A 26,206-nucleotide genomic window follows, 5' to 3' on the forward strand; every position below is an offset into this window, starting at 1 on the left:
TAAAATTTCAACTTTTGTGTGAAACCAAAGGAAGAGATGTTTATTTGGAGCAAAACCTATATTTTCTGCAGCACACTAAATAATTTAACATGTATAGTCAGTGTATTATTCCTATGCATAATTACATGGAACTTTGAATAGGGAATGAGATTTGGTTGCTTTGTACAGGTTAGTGTGAAACCCAGATATATATATGGACAGAGAATAAAAATGTATTTTCAAAGCCCCCCTGATGAACTGGGGAAAAATGTAGAAATATTAAACTTCCCCACCTGAGGAATTACTCATATTCTCACAAGCATTGTGGACTGCCAATTTAGAAGGCCACACCCTCAATCTTGGGGCTTGACCTTAAGAAGTTGGCTACTGCAAAAGAGAGGCTAAGCCTACTTACAATTCTGCCTAAGAGTCTACACCAGAAAACCTCTTTTCTGGCTCAGATGTGGCCTCTCTCTCTCAGCCCACTCAGCAGGTAAACTCACTGCTCTCCCCACTATGTGGGACATGATTCCCAGGGGTGTACATCTCCCTGGCAACATGGGACATGGTTCCTGGGGCTGAGCTTGGAACCAGCATGGTAGGATTGAGAAAGCCTTCTTGACCAAAAGGGGGAAGAGAAATCAAACAAAATTAAGTTTCACTGGCTGAGACATCTCAAATTGAGTTGAGAGGTCATTCTGGAGGTTATTCCTATGCATTATATAGATACCCCTTTTTGGTTTTTAGTGTATTGGAATAGCTAGAAGGAATTACCTAAAACTATTGAACTGCAACCCAGTAGCCTTGATTCCTGAAGATGATTGTAGAACTAAACAACTTACACAGTGTGACTGTGTGACTGTGAAAACCTTGTGGCTCACACTCCCTCTATCCAGGGGATGGACAGCTGAACAGATAAATCGTGATAAAAAGTAAATAAATAATAGGGGGGATGAGATGTTTTGGGTGCTCTTCTTTACTTGTATTTTTATTCTTATTTTATTTTTTTGGAGTACAAAAATGTTCAAAAATTGATCTTGGTGATAAATGGACAACTATATGGTGATACTGTGAACAACTGATTGTATACTATGGATGACTGTACGGTAAGTCAATATATCTCAAAACCGAATTGGAAAACAAAAACAAAACAAAAAAAGACTAAGTACTGACTACTCAACCAGCACCATGGAGGCGAGAAGGCAGTGGTACAACATATTTAAGATCCTGAAAGAGAAAAACTGTCAGCCAAGAAACCTTTATCCAGCAACTCTCTCCTTCAATAGTGAGGGAGAGTTAAAATTTTCACAAATAAATGCTGAGAGAATTTGTTAACAAGAGACCTGCCCAGCAAGAAATAGTAAAGGGAATTCTACCAGATGGAAACAAAAAAAAAAAAAGAAAGAAAGAAAGAAAGAAAAAGAAAGGAGAGAGCTGCAGAAGGGCACAGAACTGAAAAGTATTAGTAAGGGTAACTTATGGGAAAAAAGAGAGAGGGGGAAAGTAGATCTGACAGATAAAAACCAAAGGATAGGAGAAGGATCCAAGATGGCAGATTAGGAGAGACAGAGCAAAATACTTCTCCATGAAAAACACTAGATAAAAGATAGAAAGTGCTCCAGAAGACCTGTTCCAGGGTTGTACCAGCTGGACAAGGTCTGCTACATTCACAGCGACTGTGCATTGGGGAAACTGAGTCTTCATTTGGAAATGAGTGAGTGAGGCTGCTGGGGAAACAGCAGCCACCCCGTGGTGAGGAGAAAACTGGGGGTTTGGACGCGGGTTAGTTTAAAAGCCCCAAAAGTGACTGCAGATACAGCAGCGAGAGCTGCACAGTTGAGCATGGTGGGGAGTGCCTTCCATGTCCTGGGCACGCACCTCAGTATCTGGTGTGGATGATAGCCTTTAGCACACACACAGCTAAGTGTCCCAGAGCTAGGAAAGTGGAGGTCCGTGGAAGTGGGAAATTACCATGCCCCATATAGCCATCTTTCCAGTGGGCTGGGAAGGCCCCTGCATGGCACTGCAGCTGATTCTGCCTGCCTGTGACGTCGCACAGCCTTCCCTCTGCAGAAACCTGCAGAGTGCACAGCTTGGAGGTGGGTCTCACACGGAAGTCCCAAGGGCCCTACACCAATCCCAGGGATTTATGAGCCCATGGCAGAGAGAGACTGTAAGTAGTCTGAGCCGAAGGGTTGGATTCATGCAACAGCTTTAAGTCTCCAGAGACTGCTGGGGAATTTGAGTTTTAAAGCTGCCTTCACTCCCTAACTGCAAAGGGCATACTCCCCCACCTTCAGGACTCGCTGCACCAACTGCACACAGAAATTTGGTACACTGATTAGACCCCCACTCGCCACAAAGACGTAGTTGGGGAGAACTGACTTGAGTATAATAGGTGGCTTGGGAGTGCCATCTGCTGATAAGTCAGGGAAAGTGCACTCCACCAAGCTGTAGCTCTGACAAATTATACATATCTGTTCAAATAAGCCTGCATATCCTAAAAGAACTCTATCAAGATAAGAAAAGGCCAAGTGGCCAAAAACAACAGAAAATTTTAAAGAATATGAAGAAACCAGAAGATATGGATAACCCAAACCAAAACATCCAGATCAGAATATCAAAGGAGACACAGTACTGGGAGCAATTAATCAAAGAAGTAATCTCAAACAACAAGATCATGGCACAGGATATAAAGGACATAAAGAAGACCCTAGAAGAGCATAAAGAAGAATTTGCAAGAGTTTAAAAAAAAAAAAAAAAAAAAGGTCTTACAGAAATAAAAGAAACTGTTGATCAAATTAAAAAGATTCTGGATATACACAGTACAAGATTAGAGGAAGCTGAGGAAGGAGTAAGCGAACTGCAAGAGTATAGGCTTGAAAGTGAAAAGTACCAAAGAAAGAATGGAGAAAAAAATAGAAAAATTTGAAATGGATCTCAGGGATATGATGGACAACATAAAGCACACAAATATAAGAATCATTGGTGTTCCAGAAGAGGAAGAGAAGGGTAAAGGTCTAGGAAGAGCATTCAAAGAAATTGTTGCAGAAAACCTCCCAGCCCTCCTAAACAACATAAATACATAAAACATTGATGCCCAATGACCTCCAAACAGAATAAATACAAATAAACCCACTCTGAGACATATTCTGATCAGATTTTCAAAAGTTTAAGGGAAGGAGCAAGTTCTGAAAGCAGCAAGAGAGAAGCAATTCACTACATACAAGGGAAACAGCGTAAGACTAAGCAGTGACTACTCAGTGGCAACTATGGAGGCAAGAAGGCAGTGGCATGACATACTTCAAATTCTGAAAGAGAAAAGTTGCCAACCAAGAATTCTTTATCTAGCAAAGCTCTCTATCAAATGTAAGGGAGGGAGGCGGGGCAAGATGGCAGACTGGTGAGCTGTATGTTTTACTTACTCCTCCAGGAAAGTAGGTAGAAAGCCAGGAACTGCGTGGACTGGACACCACAGAGCAATCTGACTTTGGGCATACTTCATACAACACTCATGAAAATGTGGAACTGCTGAGATCAGCAAAATCTGTAAGTTTTTGAGGCCAGGGGACCCGCGCCCCTCCCTGCCAGGCTCAGTCCCGGGGGAGGAGGGGCTGTCAGCTTCGGGAAGGAGAAGGGAGAACTGCAGTGGCAGCCCTTATCGGAAAATCATTCTACTGAATCAAACTCCAACCATAGATAGACTGAAACCAGACACCAGAGAATCTGAGAGCAGCCAGCCCAGCAGAGAGGAGACAGGCATAGAAAAAAAACAACACGAAAAACTCCAAAATAAAAGCGGAGGATTTTTGGAGTTCTGGCGAACATAGAAAGGGGAAGGGCCCTGAGGCGCATATGCAAATCCTGAAGAAAAGCTGATCTCTCTGCCCTGTGGACCTTTCCTTAATGGCCCTGGTTGCTTTGTCTCTTAGCATTTCAATAACCCATTAGATCTCTGAGGAGGGCCCGTTTTTTTTGTTTGTTTGTTTGTTTGTTTTTTTAATCCTTTTTTCTTTTTCTAAAACAATTACTCTAAGAAGCCCAATACAGAAAGCTTCAAAGACTTGCTATTTGGGCAGGTCAAGTCAAGAGCAGAACTAGGAGAGCTCTGAGACAAAACGCAATAATCCAGTGGCTGAGAAAATTCACTAAACACCACAACTTCCCAAGAAAAGGGGGGTGTCCGCTCACAGCAATCATCCTGGTGGACAGGAAACACTCCTGCCCATCGCCAGCGCCATAGCCCAGAACTGCCCCAGACAACCCAGTGTGACGGAAGTGCTTCAAATAACAGGCACACACCACAAAACTGGGCGTGGACATTAGCCTTCCCTGCAACCTCAGCTGATTGTCCCAGAGTTGGGAAGGTAGAGCAGTGTGAATTAACAAAGCCCCATTCAGCCATCATTTCAGCAGACTGGGAGCCTCCCTACACAGCCCAGCAGCCCAGAACTGCCCTGGGGGGACGGCACTCACCTGTGACATAGCACAGTCATCCCTTAACAGAGGACCCGGGGTGCACGGCCTGGAAGAGGGGCCCACTTGCAAGTCTCAGGAGCCATACGCCAATACCAAGGACTTGTGGGTCAGTGGCAGAGACAAACTGTGGCAGGACTGAACTGAAGGATTAGACTATTGCAGCAGCTTTAAAACTCTAGGATCACCAGGGAGATTTGATTGTTAGAGCCACCCCCCACTCCCTGACTGCCCAGAAACACGCCCCATATACAGGGCAGGCAACACCAACTACACACGCAAGCTTGGTACACCAATTGGACCCCACAAGACTCACTCCCCCACTCACCAAAAAGGCTAAGCAGGGGAGAACTGGCTTGTGGAGAACAGGTGGCTCGTGGACGCCACCTGCTGGTTAGTTAGAGAAAGTGTACTCCACGAAGCTGTAGATCTGATAAATTAGAGATAAGGACTTCAATTGGTCTACAAATCCTAAAAGAACCCTATCAAGTTCAGCAAATGCCACGAGGCCAAAAACAACAGAAAATTATAAAGCATATGAAAAAACCAGACGATATGGATAACCCAAGCCCAAGCACCCAAATCAAAAGACCAGAAGAGACACAGCACCTAGAGCAGCTACTCAAAGAACTAAAGATGAACAATGAGACCATAGTACGGGAGATAAAGGAAATCAAGAAGACCCTAGAAGAGCATAAAGAAGACATTGCAAGACTAAATAAAAAAATGGATGATCTTATGGAAATTAAAGAAACTGTTGACCAAATTAAAAAGATTCTGGACACTCATAGTACAAGACTAGAGGAAGTTGAACAACGAATCAGTGACCTGGAAGATGACAGAATGGAAAATGAAAGCATAAAAGAAAGAATGGGGAAAAAAATTGAAAAAATCGAAATGGACCTCAGGGATATGATAGATAATATGAAACGTCCAAATATAAGACTCATTGGTGTCCCAGAAGGGGAAGAAAAGGGTAAAGGTCTAGGAAGAGTATTCAAAGAAATTGTTGGGGAAAACTTCCCAAATCTTCTAAACAACATAAATACACAAATCATAAATGCTCAGCGAACTCCAAATAGAATAAATCCAAATAAACCCACTCCGAGACATATACTGATCACACTGTCAAACACAGAAGAGAAGGAGCAAGTTCTGAAAGCAGCAAGAGAAAAGCAATTCACCACATACAAAGGAAACAGCATAAGACTAAGTAGTGACTACTCAGCAGCCACCATGGAGGCAAGAAGGCAGTGGCACGATATATTTAAAATTCTGAGTGAGAAAAATTTCCAGCCAAGAATACTTATTCCAGCAAAGCTCTCCTTCAAATTTGAGGGAGAGCTTAAATTTTTCACAGACAAACAAATGCTGAGAGAATTTGCTAACAAGAGACCTGCCCTACTGGAGATACTCAAGGGAGCCCTACAGACAGAGAAACAAAGAAAGGACAGAGAGACTTGGAGAAAGGTTCAGTACTAAAGAGATTCGGTATGGGTACAATAAAGGATATTAATAGACAGAGGGGAAAAATATGACAAACATAAACCAAAGGATAAGATGGCTGATTCAAGAAATGCCTTCACGGTTATAACGTTGAATGTAAATGGATTAAACTCCCCAATTAAAAGATATAGATTCGCAGAATGGATCAAAAAAAATGAACCATCAATATGTTGCATACAAGAGACTCATCTTAGACACAGGGACACAAAGAAACTGAAAGTGAAAGGATGGAAAAAAATATTTCATGCAAGCTACAGCCAAAAGAAAGCAGGTGTAGCAATATTAATCTCAGATAAAATAGACTTCAAATGCAGGGATGTTTTGAGAGACAAAGAAGGCCACTACATACTAATAAAAGGGGCAATTCAGCAAGAAGAAATAACAATCGTAAATGTCTATGCACCCAACCAAGGTGCCACAAAATACATGAGAGAAACACTGGCAAAACTAAAGGAAGCAATTGATGTTTCCACAATAATTGTGGGAGACTTCAACACATCACTCTCTCCTATAGATAGATCAACCAGACAGAAGACCAATAAGGAAATTGAAAACCTAAACAATCTGATAAATGAATTAGATTTAACAGACATATACAGGACATTACATCCCAAATCACCAGGATACACATACTTTTCTAGTGCTCATGGAACTTTCTCCAGAATAGATCATATGCTGGGACATAAAACAAGCCTCAATAAATTTAAAAAGATTGAAATTATTCAAAGCACATTCTCTGACCACAATGGAATACAATTAGAAGTCAATAACCATCAGAGACTTAGAAAATTCACAAATACCTGGAGGTTAAACAACACACTCCTAAACAATCAGTGGGTTAAAGAAGAAATAGCAAGAGAAATTGCTAAATATATAGAGACGAATGAAAATGAGAACACAACATACCAAAACCTATGGGATGCAGCAAAAGCAGTGCTAAGGGGGAAATTTATAGCACTAAACGCATATATTAAAAAGGAAGAAAGAGCCAAAATCAAAGAACTAATGGATCAACTGAAGAAGCTAGAAAATGAACAGCAAACCAATCCTAAACCAAGTAGAAGAAAAGAAATAACAAGGATTAAAGCAGAAATAAATGACATAGAGAACAAAAAAACAATAGAGAGGATAAATATCACCAAAAGTTGGTTCTTTGAGAAGATCAACAAGATTGACAAGCCCCTAGCTAGACTGACAAAATCAAAAAGAGAGAAGACCCATATAAACAAAATAATGAATGAAAAAGGTGACATAACTGCAGATCCTGAAGAAATTAAAAAAATTATAAGAGGATACTATTAACAACTGTATGGCAACAAACTGGATAATGTAGAGGAAATGGACAATTTCCTGGAAACATATGAACAACCTAGACTGACCAGAGAAGAAATAGAAGACCTCAACCAACCCATCACAAGCAAAGAGATCCAATCAGTCATCAAAAATCTTCCCACAAATAAATGCCCAGGGCCAGATGGCTTCACAGGGGAATTCTACCAAACTTTCCAGAAAGAACTGACACCAATCTTACTCAAACTCTTTCAAAACATTGAAGAAAATGGAACACTACCTAACTCATTTTATGAAGCTAACATCAATCTAATACCAAAACCAGGCAAAGATGCTACAAAAAAGGAAAACTACCGGCCAATCTCCCTAATGAATATAGATGCAAAAATCCTCAACAAAATACTTGCAAATCGAATCCAAAGACACATTAAAAAAATCATACACCATGACCAAGTGGGGTTATTCCAGGCATGCAAGGATGGTTCAACATAAGAAAATCAATCAATGTATTACAACACATTAACAAGTCAAAAGGGAAAAATCAATTGATCATCTCAATAGATGCTGAAAAAGCATTTGACAATATCCAACATCCCTTTTTGATAAAAACACTTCAAAAGGTAGGAATTGAAGGAAACTTCCTCAACATGATAAAGAGCATATATGAAAAACCCACAGCCAGCATAGTACTCAATGGTGAGAGACTGAAAGCCTTCCCTCTAAGATCAGGAACAAGACAAGGATGCCCGCTATCACCACTGTTATTCAACATTGTGCTGGAAGTGCTAGCCAGGGCAATCCGGCAAGACAAAGAAATAAAAGGCATCCAAATTGGAAAAGAAGAAGTAAAACTGTCATTGTTTGCAGATGATATGATCTTATATCTAGAAAACCCTGAGAAATCGACGATACAGCTACTAGAGCTAATAAACAAATTTAGCAAAGTAGCGGGATACAAGGTTAATGCACATAAGTCAGTAATGTTTCTATATGCTAGAAATGAACAAACTGAAGAGACACTCAAGAAAAAGATACCATTTTCAATAGCAACTAAAAAAATCAAGTACCTAGGAATAAACTTAACCAAAGATGTAAAAGACCTATACAAAGAAAACTACATAACTCTACTAAAAGAAATAGAAGGGGACCTTAAAAGATGGAAAAATATTCCATGTTCATGGATAGGAAGGCTAAATGTCATTAAGATGTCAATTCTACCCAAACTCATCTACAGATTCAATGCAATCCCAATCAAAATTCCAACAACCTACTTTGCAGACTTGGAAAAGCTAGTTATCAAATTTATTTGGAAAGGGAAGATGCCTCGAATTGCTAAAGACACTCTAAAAAAGAAAAACGAAGTGGGAGGACTTACACTCCCTGACTTTGAAGCTTATTATAAAGCCACAGTTGCCAAAACAGCATGGTACTGGCACAAAGATAGACATATAGATCAATGGAATCGAATTGAGAATTCGGAGATAGACCCTCAGATCTATGGCCGACTGATCTTTGATAAGGCCCCCAAAGTCACTGAACTGAGTCATAATGGTCTTTTCAACAAATGGGGCTGGGAGAGTTGGATATCCATATCCAAAAGAATGAAAGAGGACCCCTACCTCACCCCCTACACAAAAATTAACTCAAAATGGACCAAAGATCTCAATATAAAAGAAAGTACCATAAAACTCCTAGAAGATAATGTAGGAAAACATCTTCAAGACCTTGTATTAGGCGGCCACTTCCTAGACTTTACACCCAAAGCACAAGCAACAAAAGAGAAAATAGATAAATGGGAACTCCTCAAGCTTAGAAGTTTCTGCACCTCAAATGAATTTCTCAAAAAGGTAAAGAGGCAGCCAACTCAATGGGAAAAAATTTTTGGAAACCATGTATCTGACAAAAGACTGATATCTTGCATATATAAAGAAATCCTACAACTCAATGACAATAGTACAGTCGGCCCAATTATAAAATGGGCAAAAGATATGAAAAGACAGTTCTCTGAAGAGGAAATACAAATGGCCAAGAAACACATGAAAAAATGTTCAGCTTCACTAGCTATTAGAGAGATGCAAATTAAGACCACAATGAGATACCATCTAACACCGGTTAGAATGGCTGCCATTAAACAAACAGGAAACTACAAATGCTGGAGGGGATGTGGAGAAATTGGAACTCTTATTCACTGTTGGTGGGACTGTATAATGGTTCAGCCACTCTGGAAGTCAGTCTGGCAGTTCCTTAGAAAACTAGATATAGAGTTACCATTCGATCCAGCGATTGCACTTCTCGGTATATACCCGGAAGATCGGAAAGCAGTGACACGAACAGATATCTGCACGCCAATGTTCATAGCAGCATTATTCACAATTGCCAAGAGATGGAAACAACCCAAATGTCCTTCAACAGATGAGTGGATAAATAAAATGTGGTATATACACACGATGGAATACTACGCGGCAGTAAGAAGGAACGATCTCGTGAAACATATGACAACATGGATGAACCTTGAGGACATAATGCTAAGCGAAATAAGCCAGGCACAAAAAGAGAAATATTATATGCTACCACTAATGTGAACTTTGAAAAATGTAAAACAAATGGCTTATAATGTAGAATGTAGGGGAACTAGCAATAGAGAGCAATTAAGGAAGGGGGAACAATAATCCAAGAAGAACAGATAAGCTATTTAACGTTCTGGGGATGCCCAGGAATGACTATGGTCTGTTAATTTCTGATGGATATAGTAGGAGGAAGTTCACAGAAATGTTGCTATATTAGGTAACTTTCTTGGGGTAAAGTAGGAACATGTTGGAAGTTAAGCAGTTATCTTAGGTTAGTTGTCTTTTTCTTACTCCCTTGTTATGGTCTCTTTGAAATGTTCTTTTATTGTATGTTTGTTTTCTTTTTAACTTTTTTTTCATACAGTTGATTTAAAAAAGAAGGGAAAGTTAAAAAAAAAAAACAAAAAAAAACAACAAGGAAAAAAAAAAGATGTAGTGCCCCCTTGAGGAGCCTGTGGAGAATGCAGGGGTATTCGCCTACCCCACCTCCATGGTTGCTAACATGACCACAGACATAGGGGACTGGTGGTTTGATGGGTTGGGCCCTCTACCACAGGTTTTACCCTTGGGAAGACGGTTGCTGCAAAGGAGAGGCTAGGCCTCCCTATGGTTGTGCCTAAGAGCCTCCTCCCGAATGCCTCTTTGTTGCTCAGATGTGGCCCTCTCTCTCTAGCTAAGCCAACTTGAAAGGTGAAATCACTGCCCTCCCCCCTACGTGGGATCAGACACCCAGGGGAGTGAATCTCCCTGGCAACGTGGAATATGACTCCCGGGGAGGAATGTAGACCTGGCATCGTGGGACGGAGAACATCTTCTTGACCAAAAGGGGGATGTGAAAGGAAATGAAATAAGCTTCAGTGGCAGAGAGAATCCAAAAGGAGCCGAGAGGTCACTCTGGTGGGCACTCTTATGCACACTTTAGACAACCCTTTTTAGGTTCTAAAGAACTGGGGTAGCTGGTGGTGGATAACTGAAACTATCAAACTACAACCCAGAACCCATGAATCTCGAAGACAGTTGTATAAAAATGTAGCTTATGAGGGGTGACAAGGGGATTGGGAAAGCCATAAGGACCACACTCCACTTTGTCTAGTTTATGGATGGATGAGTAGAAAAATAGGGGAAGGAAACAAACAGACAAAGGGACCCAGTGTTCTTTTTTACTTCAATTGCTCTTTTTCACTCTAATTATTATTCTTGTTATTCTTGTGTGTGTGCTAATGAAGGTGTCAGGGATTGATTTGGGTGATGAATGTACAACTATGTAATGGTACTGTGAACAATCGAAAGTACGATTTGTTTTGTATGACTGGGTGGTATATGAATATATCTCAATAAAATGAAGATTAAAAAAAAAAAAAAAAAAAAAAAGACATAATGCTGAGCAAAATAAGCCAGGCACAAAAAGAGAGATATTGTATGTTACCACTAATGTGAATTCTGTGAAAAATGTACAATGTTTTATAGTGTAGAATGTAGGGGACCTAGAGATACCAATTAGTGGAGGGGGAATGATAATCTAATAAGAACAGATAAACTATGGAGGGTAATCTCAATGTTATGGGAATGCTCAGGAATGATTATGGTTTGTAAACTTTCTTGGATATAGTAAGATCATGTTGGAAGCAATAGAGTTATTTTAGGTTTTTTTTTCCTCTTATTCCTTTGTTTTCTTAGGGGTTGTTAATTTTCTTGGGGTATGGTAGGAACATGTTGGAAGCAATGTAGTTATTTTAGATTATTTGTTTTTCTTACTCCTCTGTTTGGACATGGTTTATTAATTTTCTTGGGGTATGGTAGGAACATATTGGAAGGAAAGTAGTTATTTTAGGTTATTTGTTTTCCTTAATCCATTGCTTTGTTTGAAATGTTGTGGGGTTTTTTTGGTTGTTGTTTGCCTGTTTGTTTTTAATTTTTTGATAAACAAAGTTAAAAAATTGAAAAAAAATCAGTAGAAAAATGGGAGTAAAAACTAAATGACAAATAGGGTGGGATGGGGGGATGGTTTGGGTATTCTCTTTTCACTTTTATGTTTTATTCTTATTCTGATTCTTTCTGATGTAAGGAAAATGTTCAGAAATAGATTGTGGTGATGAACGCATAACTATATGATCGTACTGTGAATAGTTGATTGTATACCATGGATCACTGTATGGTTTATGAATATATTTCAATAAAACTGAATTAAAAAAAAATGTAAGGGAGGGATTAAAATCTTCACAGAGAAACAAATGCTGAGAGAATTTGCTAACAGAAGACCTGCCCTACTTGAGATACTAAAGGGAGTCCTACCGGCAGAGAAACAAAGAAAGGAGAGAGAGGTATGGGGAAGGGTTCAGAACTAAAGAGATTTAGTAAGGGTACATTAAAGGAAATAAAGGGGGGGGGATATATCTGACAAACAAAAACCAAAGGATAGGATGGCTGATTCAAGAATTGCCTTCATATTAATAACACTGAATGTGAATGGATTAAACTCACCAATTAAAAGATACAGATTGGCAGAATGGATTTAAAAATATGAACCATCAATATGTTGCTTACAAGAGACTCATCTTAGACACAGAGACACAAAGAAACTGTAAGTGAAAGGATGAAAAAAAAAACAGTCCATGCAAGCTATAGCCAAAAGAAAGCTGGAGTAGCAATATTAATCTCAGATAAATAAGACTTTAAAAGCAAGGATGTTAAGAGAGACAAAGAAGGTCACTATATACAAATAGAAAGGGCAATTCAACAAGGGGAAGTAACAATCATAAATGTCTATGCACCCAATCAAGGTGCCCCAAAGTACATAAGACAAACATTAGCAAGATTATAGGAAGAAATAGATATTTCTACAATAATTGTGGGAGACTTCAATACATCACTCTCTCCTACAGATACATCAACCAGACAGAGGACCAATAAGGAAACTGAACATCTAAACCATCTGATAAATGAATTTGAATTAAGAGAGATATATAGACCATTGCATCCCAAATCACAAGGATACACATTCTTCTCTAGTGCTCACGGAACTTTCTCCAGAATAGATCATATGCTGGGCCATGAAACAAGCCTGAATAAATTTAAAAAGACTGAAATTATTCAAAGCACATTCACTGATCACAATGGAATACAATTAGAAGTCAATAACCATCAGAGACTTAGAAAATTCACAAATATCTGGAGATTAAGTAACACACTCCTAAACAATCAGTGAGTTAAAGAAGAAATACCAAGAGAAATTGCTACATATATAGAGATGAATGAAAATGAGAACACAACATATCAAAACTTATGGGATGCAGCAAAGGCAGTACTGAGGGGGAAACTTATAGCTCTAAATGCACACATCAAAAAGGAAGAAAAAGCTAAAATAAAAGAACTAATGGAACAACCAGAGAAGCCAGAAAATGAACAGCAAACTAATCCTAAACCAAGTAGGAGTAGTTATTTTCTTGGGGTAGGGTAGGAACATGTTGGAAGCAATGTAGTTATTTTAGGTTGTTTTTTCTTATTCCTTTGTTTTGGCTGTGTTTGGAAAATTTTTTGTTTGTTTTTTAATTTTTTGATAAAGTGTGTGTGTGTGTATCCTGAGGAACTGGGGGAAAATGCAGAGGTGTTGGGCTTCCTCACCTGGATTGCTGCTGATGTTCTCACCAACACTGAGGACTAGCAGTTTGATGTGCCGAGCCCTCTATTACAGGACTTGTCCTTATGAAGCTCATTGCTGCAAAGTAGAGGCTAAACATGCTTATAATTGTGTCTAAGAGTCTACCCCTAAGTACCTCTTTGATACTCAGATATGGCCCTCTCTCTCTAGCTAAGCCAACTGTGCAGGTGAGCTCACTGCCTTCCCCCCTACATGGGATCTGCCTCCCAGGGGTGTAAATCTACCTGGCAATGCAGGATATTACTCCTGGGGATGAATCTGGACCTGACATCTTGGGATTGAGAACATCTTCTTGTCCAAAAGGGGGAAGCAAAATGAAACAAAATAAAGTTTCAGTGGCTGAGAGATTCCAAATGGAGTCAAGAGGTCACTCTGATAGGCATTCTTATGCACTATATAGATAACCCTTTTTAGGTTTTAGTGAACTGGAATAGCTTGAAGTGAATATATGAAACTATCAAACTCCAACCCAGTAGCCTTGACTCTTGAAGGTGACTGTATAGCACTGTAGCTTACAAAGGGTGACAGTGTGATTGTGAAAGCCTTGTGGATCACACTCCCTTTATCCAGTGTATGGATGGATGAGTAGAAAAATGAGGACAAAAACTAAATGAAAAATAGGGTGGGAGGGGGAATGATTTGGGTGTTCTTTTTTTACTTATTTTTTTTAATTCTTATTCTTTCTGGTGTAAGGAAAAATGTTCAAAAATAGATTGGGGTGATGAATGCACAACTATATGATGGTACTGTGAACAACTGATTGTACACTTTGGATGACTATATGGAAAGTGAATATATCTCAATAAAATTGAATTTAAGGCGGCGGCGGTGGCAGTAGAGGGCTTACCCGCCACTCGACCTGAGGACGCTGTTCGAGACGATGCTGCCGTGGAGACAGCTGAGGAAGCCAAGGAGCCCGCTGAGGCTGACATCAATGAGCTCTGCCGGGACATGTTCTCCAAAATGGCCACTTACCTAACTGGGGAACTGACGGCCACCAGCGAAGATTATAAGCTCCTGGAAAATATGAATAAACTAACCAGCTTGAAGTACCTTGAAATGAAAGATATTGCTATAAACATTAGTAGAAACTTAAAGGACTTAAACCAGAAGTATGCTGGACTGCAGCCTTATCTGGATCAGATCAATATAATTGAAGAGCAGGTAGCGGCTCTTGAGCAGGCAGCCTACAAGTTGGATGCATATTCAAAAAAATTGGAAGCCAAGTACAAGAAGCTGGAAAAGCGATGAAAAAAATTATTCCTATGGGAGAAAGTCTTTTTTAATGTGGAAGAATGTTTTATAAGACCGAAATCCTGAGGCTGATGGAATTGTCAGAACTCAAAAGGAACAATGCCGGTCGTCCCAGGAATATCCTAACATTGGAGTAAACTGGAGAACTATGCTTATTTTTGAACCTCCTTTGAGGCAGTATCTCTCAGAAACTCATAACTCTCTGCCTTCTACTTGAATGCTTCACCAACCATTCAGGCCAAGGCTCTCAAAGTTCAGAATAAACAACCTGGGCTTGGTAGTAGAGTCAAATGAGAAGACCTATTTTTTACTGGTACTGGTTTGATTACTTCATTATTTCCTTTAAATGACTGGTCTTAAGTTGCTGTGTAAATGGTTGTTTTTGCTGTCAATGATGCTAATGTATTAAGACTCTAAATCAAAAAACAAATTTGGCCTTTAAAAAAAAAATTGAATTTAAAAAAAAACACACAAAGGATAAGATGGTTGGTTCAAGAACTGCCTTTACAGTAATAACTTTGAATGTGAATGGATTAAATTCCCCAATTAAAAGATACAGACCAGCAGAATGGATTAAAAAGTATGAACCTTTGATATGCTGTTTACAAGAGACTCATCTTAGACCCTGTGACACAAAGAGGCTGAAGGTGAAATGATGGAAAAAATATTCTATGAGCGCTGCAACCAAAAGAAACCAGGAGTAGCTATACTAATATCAGACAAAATAGACTTTAAATGCACAGATGTCATAAGAGAGCAAGAAGGAAACTATCTATTAATAAAAGGGACAATTCACCAAGAAGAAATAACAATCACAACTGTTTAACAAGGAGCTCCAAAGTATGGGACAAACTGGCAAACTGAAGAAAGCAGAGTGACATCAACAACATGGCAACATAAACAGCCACTGAAAACTTCTCTCCAGAGATTCAATGCAAAAAAGGACAATTCTGAATTTCTGAAACTCTGGAGGAGGATATAGACTGGAGAATGACCCTGCAAATACCGATTTGAAGAAAGAAATATCAGGTAGGAATTTTCCATCCCAGACCAGCCAGTCATCTCCTGCCCCCCTCACTCAGACCCCATGTGGGAAAGGCACAGAAGCATCAGACTGGACCCCTCCCACTGGGGACACAGATTTTAAAATCTCACTAGCAATGAAAAATACCCTCACTGTTTTAAGACCTGGTGGACAGGGGTGGACATTTCAAGGCCCAGATCAGTGAGGGCAAAGAGACTGAGGAAACATGGACAGAGTCATGTTTCCAGCCCTGGGTCTGAAAGCCCTTCCCCCACCATTGAGGGACGCAGCAGCTGGTGGCTGTTTCCTTGCTTTGGGGACAGCTGGAGTGATGAGTGGGCTGGGGGAGTTCTTTGCCATAGGTAAAACTCCACATCGAGCCAGATTTTGGCTGGTAGAGTGAGCGCATAGGAGTCCCACAGTTTCGGCCCAGCTGTGCTCTGAGGCAGAGCAGCTTGAGGACAATTAAGTTACCAAACAGCACCATCTGCTGGACAGCCGGGAAAGTGCAAGGACCCTTTCTTAGGAACACAAGAGCTGGTGTACACACCCTGTACAGAAACCCAGTCCTGTTTTGGCTTAGAAACAGAGAAGACCCAACTGTTAAAGCAGGGCCCCAAAACAAACCCAGGTCTTACTAGCCAGTGGAAAATAGAGCACCACTGGAAGCCAGCAGACTTGTATTACACACACAGTGAACTTTCTGGGGTGCCCAGTGCCTACCTCCCATCCCTGTGGCAGGCCACAGTGAGTGCCTGATTTTTGGAGAGAAGACTGGAGGGGAAAGCCAAGAAGTACAGCGTATCCTAAACACAATAGATCCCAAGAGACCTACTCCAAGATATTTACTGATCAGACACCAATGTCAAAGACAAAGAGAGAATTCTGAAAGCAGCAAGAGAAAAGCAATCCATCATATACAAGGGAAGCTTGAGAAGACTAAGTGTGGATATCTCAGCAGAAACCATGGAGGTGAGAAGGTAGTGGTATGATATATTTAGAATACTGAAAGAGAAAAACTGCTAAACAAGAATTCTATACCCTGAAAAAATGTCCTTCAAAAATGAGGGAGAGTTTAAAATATTTACAGATAAACAGACACAGAGAGTTCATGAACAGAAGACCTGCTCCACAAGAAATACTAAAGGGAACACTACAGGCAGAGATGAAAAGACAGGAGAGAGAGGTTTGGAGAAGAGTGTAGAAATGAAGATTAACAATAAGGGTAACTAAAAGGGTAAAAAAAAAAAAAAAGGTATGCAATAAAAAATGCAAAAGAAAAAAATGGCTGAAGAAAGAACTGCATCTACAGTAATCACATTAATTGTTAATAGATTAAACTCCCCAATCAGAAGATATAGATTGGCAGAATGATTTTTTTTTTAAAAAAGTATCCATCTCCATCTATAGGCTGTGTTCAAGAGACTTACTTAAGATGCAAGGACAAAAAGAGGTTGAAAGTGAAAGGCTGGAAAAATATATTTCATGCAGAAAAAAAAAATCTAAATCTGCCTATAACTGTGCCCAAGAGTCTCCCCTGAGTGCCTCTTTGTTGCTCAGATGTGGCTCTCTCTCTCTCTCTAGCTAAGCTACCTTGGCAGGTGAACTCACTGCCCTCCCCACTACATGGGACCTCACTCCCAGGGGTGTAAATCTCCCTGGCAACACAGGATATGACTCCCAGGGATGAATCTGGACCCAGCATTGTGGGATTGGAACATCTTCTTGACCAAAAGGGGAATGCAAAATGAAACAAAATAAAGTTTCAATGGCTGAGAGATTTCAAATGGAGTCAAGGGGTCACTCTGGGAGACATTCTTACACACTATATAGATAGACCTTTTTAGGTTTTAATGTATTGGAATAGCTAGAAGTAAATACCTGAAACTATCAAACTGCAACCCAGTAGCCTTGACTCTTGAAGACAATAACAATGTAGCTTACAATGGGTGACAGTGTGATTGCAAAAACCTTGTGGATTGCACTCCCTTTATCTAGTGTATGGATGGATGAGTAGAAAAATGGGGACAAAATCTAAATTACAAATAGGGTGGGACTGGAGGGGATGATTTGGGTGTTCTTTTTTACTTTTATTTTTTATTCTTATTCTTTCTGGTGTAAGGAAAATGTTCAAAAATAAATTGGGATGATGCATGTACAACTATATGATGGTACTATGAACAGTTCATTGTAACCATAGATGACTGTATGATATGTGAATATATCTCAATAAGACTGAATTTATTTAAAAAAAAATTCCAACAACCTACTTTGAAAATTTGGAAAAGCTAGTTATCAAATTTATTTCTAAAGGAAAGAGGCCTTGGATTGCCAAAAACATTCTAAAAAAGAAGAACGAAGTGGGAGGACTTATACTTCCCGACTTTAAAGCCTAACATAAAGCCACAGTGGTCAAAACAGAATGGTATTGGCACACAGATAGAACTATTGATCAATGGAATCAAATCAAGAGTTCAGAAATAGACCCCCATATTTATGGTCAGCTGATTTTTCATAAGGCTCCCAAAACCACTGAACTGGCAAAGAAGGGTCTCTTCAACAAATGGGGCTGGGAGAACTGAATATCCATATCCAAAAGAATGAACAAGGACCCCTAGCTCACACCACATACAAAAATTAACTCAAAGTGGACCAAAGACCTTAATGTAAGAGTTAGTACCATAAAGCTCCTAGAATGTAGGGAAATATCTTCAAGACCTAGTAACGGGAAATAGCTTCTTAGACCTTGTACCCAAAGCACAAGAAACAACAGAAATAACTGATAAATGGGAACTCCTCAAAACCAAAGCTTCCTTGCCTTAAAGAACTTTGTCAAAAAGGTGAAGAGGTAGCCAACTCCATGGGACAAAGTGTTTAGAAACCATATATATCATAAGAGATGATATCCAGGAAAGAAATCCTACAACTCAAAGACAATAGTACAAATAGCCCAATTATAAAATGGGCAAAAGATAATAAAAGACATTTTTTCAAAAACAAAATACAAACAGCTAAAAACACATGAAAACATGTTCATCTTCACTAGCTATTAGGGAAATGCAAATCAAAACCACAATGAGATACCCTTTCACACCAGTAAGAATGGCTGCCATTAAACAAACAGGAAACTACAAATGCTGGAGAGGATGTGGAGAAATTGGAACTCTTATCCACTGCTGGTAGTAATGTATAATGGTACGGCTGATGTGGAAGACAGTTTGGCGGTTCCTCAGAAAACTAAATATTGAGTTACCCTATAATACGGCAATTCTACTATTAGGCATATACCCAGAAGATCTGAAAGCAGTGACACAGACATTTGCCCATTAGTGTTCATAGTGGCATTATTCACAATTGCAAAAAGATGAAAACAATCCAAGTGTCCTTCAACAGACATGCGGGTAAACAAAATATGGTATATATACACGATGGAATATTATGCAGCAATAAGAAGGAATGAGGTCCCAAAACATGTGACAACATGGATGAACTTTTAAGACATAATGCTGAGTGAAATAAGACACAAAAGCAGAGATATTATATGTTATCACTAATATGAACTCCCTGAAAAATGTAAAATCAGTGTCTTAGAATGTAGAATATAGGGGACCTAGAGATCAACAGAAGCTAGAGAAGGGGAAATGATGACCTAATATGTGCAGTCCTATTAACAAAGTTGAACTTAAGGGTATGGGAATGGGTGGGGTGATGACGGTTCATTAATGGGATTATAAGTATCAGTGCCTTATTGAAGATGAACATGTTTGAAGCGGGTTGTTTAAAGGCATGTATCCCACATATTAGCACTACAAATACAAATAAATGCTTACATGATCTACTTCTAAGGTATGACTCTGGTACAAAGAGTTAACAACAGGTGGTATATGGGAAGAACTGCCTTTGCATACTACAGACTATAATTTAATAGGAATACCTTACTAGTACCACACTAATACTAAGGATAAATAAAACTAGGGGCTGATAAGAGCTTTGGGGTGTTTTGGGTTATGATAATGGCTTAAAATCGAGATTGATGATGATTGTTACAACTAAATGAAGATGGTGTGAGACACAGATTGTTCATCTTGGACAGAATATATGCTATGTGAAATTAGGAACCTCCTATTTAATAAGTCAGGCCCTTCAACTTGAGGCTTGCTCTTGTGAAACATATGGCTGTAAAGGGGAGCTAAGCCCACTTATAATTATGCCAAAGAGTCACCTCCAGAGAACCTCTTTTGTTGCTCAGATATGGCCTTTCTCTAAGCCCAAGTCTGCAAATAAATTCATTACCCTCCCGCCACATGAGACACAACTCCCAGGGGAGTAAATCTCCCTGGCGACATGGGACATGACTTCCTAGAATGAGTCTGGCCTGGGCATTGAGGGATTGAGAGAGCCTTCTTGACCAAAAGGAGGAAAAGAAAGGTAACAAAATAAGGTTTCAGTAGCTGAGACATTCCAGATAGAGTCAAGAGGGTATCCTAGAGGTTACTGTTATGCAAGCTTCAGCTAGATATTCCAAATGGTCACAGTATGAGAAGCCCAAATCAACAGTAGTCTTGAAAAGCCTAAGGAATACCCAGGTCCCTCTTGGAGAGTCTATAAAACTTTCATGCACTAAGTTTATTTCTCAGAAGCTTAAATCCTCCACGGTGTTCCTATGCCAGATAAGTCCCCATACCCAGAGGCAACAGCCTCTTCAAGAACATCAACCAGATGCAGCCCCCTTCCCCATGTCGATACCTGTCTTCAACATGAACAAGTTGATGTCTGCCCAGATATCCCTGAAGATCAAGAAAGTGATCAAATGAGAGGGAGGAGTAGCAACAAACAAGATAGGATTTAGCAAAGGATTATGAATACTGAATCTTCATATAAATTTTTTTTTCAGTCTCTAGGGTATTAGAACAGCTAGAAGAAAATAATTGAAATTGTGGAGCTGTAACCCATAACATTCTTTGACATTTGCTCTATAACTACTTGTTAAATCATACTTTGAAAGTTATCACTTTTCTGTATATTTGTTATATTTCACAAAAAATGTTAAACAAAAAAAGAATTAATATAAAGCTACTGTGAAGCAAGTCAGCATGGTGTTGGTAAAAGAATTAAAAAAGAGATGGGATGAGCAGTGCTGGGCCCAGATGCCACCAACCCTTGAGATTCAAGAAGCCCACCCTAACCCTGAGATTCCAGGCCACCTCACTTCTAATGAGCTTAGCCAATATTGCTATTACTCCCCAAAAACTTACTCATTATAAAATCTTTACATCAAAAAAGAGTTCAGGACCCCAACTCTCACATTATTAAGATTTTCTTAAATCTTATCATCAATTATTGTTATTTTCCAGCTAGGCTTTTTTGGAAACCTGTGATATGTCCAAAGCTACACAAAATCCAATTTTCCATTGCAAATTTGTAATTTAACATTGTTATCACAAACAACCATGGAGCACATCTCATGTGCCAGGGCCAAGCACCAGGTAGGAGCTAGTGGAATGCACAGTCATGCTGGCAGTGCACTCACATTTCAGTGCAAGGCCTTAGTTAGCAAACAGCCCCAGGTTCCTAAACTGGAGGAAGTGAGAAGGGGAGGGGCTGCAGGGCCGCAGTGGGGATAGAGAGCAGGAGTCAGCTACCACCCCAAACAGCTTGTGGGAACCAATGTGTCTCCACTTGTGCAGATTTTTCAATCTCCTTACTCAATACTAATTGTAAATTGTTTGTTCAAGGACAATCTTTGAAAGAGACAAAACCTGAGGATAAAATTTATATTAGAAATTAAATTGAGATCTTTTCCCACAAGCCTTAAACAGAGAAATAAAATAAAATTTTGATCTTAGGCCCATCAGATAAAGTAGAGGGAGGGTAAAATTAATCAGTTACAGTAACAGTGACATTACTTGAGACTTAATTGGAAATAAGACTCATAGGTCTGGTTATTAATCTTTCTCATTAGCCACTATGTTTAGAAAACAAATGAGCTTATTGTAATAGTAAATTCAAAATGTAGAACAAATGATAAATTATAAGCTTATAGAATATTTGAAGGAACATACACACACTAATATATCTTAAACTGAGCTCTCATTTTAACCAGTATCCCAGAGGTTTATTAAGTGGCAATATTTAGAGAAACATCATATAAGTCTTTAACTGGTACTTTCTTCCTCACTAGTTGGGTTAATGGAAATAACCCCAAATTAGAACAGGAATTTAAAAAGGGATGTTAGAAGGGAGGAAATGGGTAAATTGATAATGGTGATAATATGGCAGGAAACTGTAAGAATGGAGCTTTGAACAAACAAGATGCTATGCTAACCACAGAGAAGATTTTTACCAAGAGGAAAGACTCAAGTCCAAGTAAAGCTTCTTTCACTCAAGCAGTGTAAAATGGTGAAAGCAGATTCTTAGCATTCTTTTATAATATATGTTTGGAAGTGTCCAAGTTGAGAGGCCTTCCAGAAGCTTAAGGCCTGGTTTATTGCTGGCAATAGTTGGTACTGTTTGATAAGCTGGAATTATTACCTTTCTTGCTGACATGTATAATGTTTTTTTTTAAGTTGCATTTCATGTTCTGAGGAAAGCCTCCTCTCTCTATGTGTGTTGGGAGCAGGGGGTTCTCTGTACCTGCTTAGGAGCCTGATCAGGGGCAGTCAATCGGCAAACTGTCCTCGTAAAGGTTCACCCTGGACGCTAGGTGCTGACGTAGCAGCAACTGCGGCCTTCAGGTGTACCTGGTGAGGGGTGGGCTAGGAAGAGGAGGGGGACAGGTGAGGACTGACCTCGCTGCCCTGATCTCCATGAAATTGGCCTGCGCACAAGGGCGGGCAGGAAGGCAGACTCGAAATATTCCTGCAAGCTGGGGAAGCCTGTGGAAGGAACAGCTAATACGACAGTCACTGACAAAGAAGTGAGGCTCACTCTAAGGTGCCAGGCAAGGGAATCGAGACAAACTGACTCGGTCAGAGTTCGAGGGGAGCTCCAATTGCCCCCCGAGGGCAATGGTGACAGCAGCCCCAAGTCAGATGCGGGAATCTTCCTAAATGTAGTGAAGTGCCCTAAGTAGCTAAACCCCTAAATGATTTAAGGATTAAAACCCCTCCATAATTCTTTTTAAAGTATGCAAACACCTGCACAGGGTTACTATACAAAATACAGTATTTTATGGGCAATTCAAAGAGATTCCAAGACCACCTCAGTTTCCCTCCACTTTATACTCTGCCAAAGATTTTTTCATTAATTTTGCAAACTTATCCTGTGCTTCAAGAAATCCTCCAAAAACCTGATCCAACAGACACTAGCCAATAATACACCAATGTGGGTATTGACAGCTGCCAATTTTATGGAAATTCTTTCCACAGTCAGAAATACTGACTGTATTTCTTATTCTGAAAAGGTTTTGCTTATTGCTTTCTTTTTTTCCTCCAAAGTTTTCTTAAACTGGTATTTCCACTGATCATTCTATTCTTTTTCTATTTTCTCCAACAGACCCTGAGAACACTGACGGCAAGAATTACGTGCCCCTGGTACTTAGCACCCCACAGAGCTCCTAGGACAGGGTCTGGCAGAGATTTTGGCAGTGATCAGCATTTATTAAAAGAACAAAGAATGGGTATGACCACAGAATGAAATATTATTCTGCCATCTAAAGGAATGAAGTACTGATCCAGCTACAACATGGATGAACCTTGAGAATATTATGCTGAGGGAAAGAAGCCAGAAACAAAAGGCCACACATTGTAGGATTCCATTTATATGAACTGTCCGGAATAGGCAAATTCATAGAGACAGGAAAGTAGTTTACTGGTTACCAGGGGCTGGGAGGTGGGAGGAATTGGAAGAGACTAACCAGTACAGGCTTCTTTTGGAGGTGATAAAAATGCTGTAGAATTGGACAGTGGTGATAGATGCACAAACCACTGAACTGTACACTCTAAACTGGGGAATTTTATGGCATATGAATTATAGCTCATGGAAAGAAAAAAAAGGAGGAGGAAAAGGCAGCAGTAACTAGAAGCACTCCAGCCACTGGCTGTGCCCTAAAACCGAAAGGCTGGAGATCGCTAACTTTCCCTAAAGAAGGGAAACCCCAAAATAATACGTCCAACTTCACCAGTTGTGTTGCTCTCCAAACTCAAAGATATTTAAGACACTTCCTTCTATTATTTTCCAAAATATAAACTGTCTAAACAAACAGGGTTGAACTTTCAAAAGTAAATGCTGTTCATGCATAACAATATGGCTATGAATTCTTATATCACCCATAACAACAAAAGGGCAGCCACAAGGAATTGCTGGCCTGTTTATTTTTCTTTTGGATCATTATTTGCTTTTTCTAAAACCTCAGTATGAAAACTTCTGAGCTCAGAGGGGTACACCTGTGCAGCAGCTTTTTGGAAAGAATGAAAGTAATGGAAATACTGATTAACAGCATTTGTTGGTGGTGACGGGTGGGTGGGGTAGGGGTGGGGGTAGATTGGGGTGGCTTTTATTGTCTTTTCTATTGTTTTATTTGACTTTCAAAGATTTGGAGATTGGCCCAACTACTTTAAAACACACCAGGATGCGAATACAAAGTTAAAGTATTTCAAGATATGAATTTCTGGATCATTCGCCAGGCACTATCAGTAACTCCATGCAAACAGCACTTCCATTTGGTGGTTCCATCTGTCCTTGAGAAACCACTTGTACTAGATAGAAAGTCTGTAAATACACAGTCTTCTTTTACCTTTAACCAGAACTCCATCTCTGTTTCCCTTCAAGGCTCCCAGCTATGACCAGATTGTACCATCTCACGGAATCGATCCATCAACTTACTACTATTTTTTTGGCCTTTAGAATCAACCAGGGTTACTCTGAAAATGAAACTTCCTTCAATGGATTTGAATAGTAGGCATGGAAAAGACAAAATCCTTTCAATCATTTTCAAGTATCTTTCTACATCATTCTCCTGCTCAAAATTTCAATATTATTTTTGTACAAATCAAAGGGGTTTGGATCAGGCAGTGTTTGGTTTTGGTTTTGCGTGTATGTGCGTTTACCTCAGACAACATGTTGGAAAAAGCAATACCACCTTTCTGGATCCAAGCTTTTGGGAAGCCTAATTATTCGGGAAGAGTGGTTCTGTACTGGGGGCGATTATGCCCTCCAGGGGACATTTGGCAATGTCTAGAGACATTTTTGGTGGTCATAACTGGGAGGGGGTGGTGGTTTGTTACCGACTTCTAGTGGGGAGAGGTCAGGGATGCTACTAAAGCACAGAACAGCCCCCAAGACAAAGAATCATCCAGCCCAAAATGCCAACAATACCGAAGCTGAGAAACCCTGCTCTGGAGGGAAAGAGAAGGGGCAGGTAGTGGGTTCCACGGAGAATCCACTTCCATCGCTCCGCAATCCCAATGCCCCAGCTGAGCAAAGTCAAAGCAGCCTTCACATCCCTGAACACACATTCTAACCCCCTTAGACTCTCTCCTTCCTGTCTTAGTCATCCAGCAGGATACAATAAAATCATAGCTATCAAAGATCTCCTCTTAAAGATTAATTTGCTTGCACATGAAGATCTCTTAAGTCAGTTAAAATTTCATGGATGTCAGATCAGTGATTCCTAAACTTTCTTTTCCTAATAAAAAATATCTTTTTTGCTAAAATAAAAGCTTATAGGGAACCCTAAAATATACACAGATAAGAACTGCATATTAACAAATATTTATTTCCTAAGTTACAACTTGATTTTCATTTTAAAAAAAATCAATGTAATAGTCAATTAGAACCATAGGTTTGCTTTTGCCAACAAAAAAACTGTGAACCCAGAAATTGAAGCCAACGTTTGTCTTCTATCAACCCGATCATCCAATTTTTCCTGTGTTTTGATTTGATTGCACCACATCAAGAAAATCTAATTAAAAATGGTAAGTAGTGGCAAATGGTAACAGTTTTTAAGTTGAGTTCACTTTGCACTCTCAGGACCATGTGCACACAGCTAGAGCAGGAGAACCACTCTCTGGAGCTCCGCACACAGCTGAGCCATGCTGGCCAGACAATTTCATAGGGCGGGGACTTCCCGTGGGAATATTTGGTAGATGACACATTTGCGCATGCATATTTTTTACCACAGAATTGAGTCTGAACTTTGAAATGGAATTTGGATCATTTGCAAAATGCCTGAAGCAACAGCTAAAGGTCACCCTAGGGTTCCGCAGAGCACAGTTTGAAGACAACAATGCTAGCCTTTAAATGAAGAGGCCAAATAACAAGAGCCGGCATGGGCTGTTTGACTTTTCATATCGAATGCCCCACCAGAGCTGAATGAATTTAACTGAGCCTACACTCTATCTAAAGAGGTGGTAGTACCACTCATTGTCTCCCAGTAGACGTTAAATGGAAAGGGTTTGAAGTGCACTTTATCTCCTATTCCAAATGCCCCCCGGGTCAAAGGTGAGCTGGTTA

General features: G+C 39.8%; 2 protein-coding genes across 4 annotated transcripts in view; one reads left to right on the forward strand and one right to left on the reverse strand.

Moving 5' to 3' along the window:
- Positions 1 to 26,206, reverse strand: part of GPR143 (G protein-coupled receptor 143) — a 120,219-nt gene that overhangs the window by 71,158 nt on the left and 22,855 nt on the right. The gene's annotated exons all lie outside the window — the stretch shown is intronic.
- Positions 545 to 15,020, forward strand: LOC119523254 (biogenesis of lysosome-related organelles complex-1 subunit 2-like). Its single transcript, XM_037822027.1, has 2 exons — positions 545 to 577; positions 14,296 to 15,020. The coding sequence occupies exons 1-2, from the start codon at positions 545 to 547 to the stop codon at positions 14,725 to 14,727; spliced, it is 465 nt and encodes a 154-aa protein (XP_037677955.1). The 3' UTR covers positions 14,728 to 15,020.

The sequence above is a fragment of the Choloepus didactylus genome, chromosome X, assembly GCF_015220235.1.
Source record: "Choloepus didactylus isolate mChoDid1 chromosome X, mChoDid1.pri, whole genome shotgun sequence".
Taxonomy (NCBI): Eukaryota; Metazoa; Chordata; class Mammalia; order Pilosa; family Megalonychidae; genus Choloepus; species Choloepus didactylus.

What these genes read in the sequence shown, in the direction of transcription:
- LOC119523254 (XM_037822027.1), top strand. Translation starts at nt 545, where the DNA reads ATGGTTCCTGGGGCTGAGCTTGGAACCAGCATG. An exon ending in CTGAGCTTGGAACCAGCATG is followed by an intron (nt 578 to 14,295) that starts GTAGGATTGAGA and finishes ATTGAATTTAAG; the next exon opens with GCGGCGGCGGTGGCAGTAGA.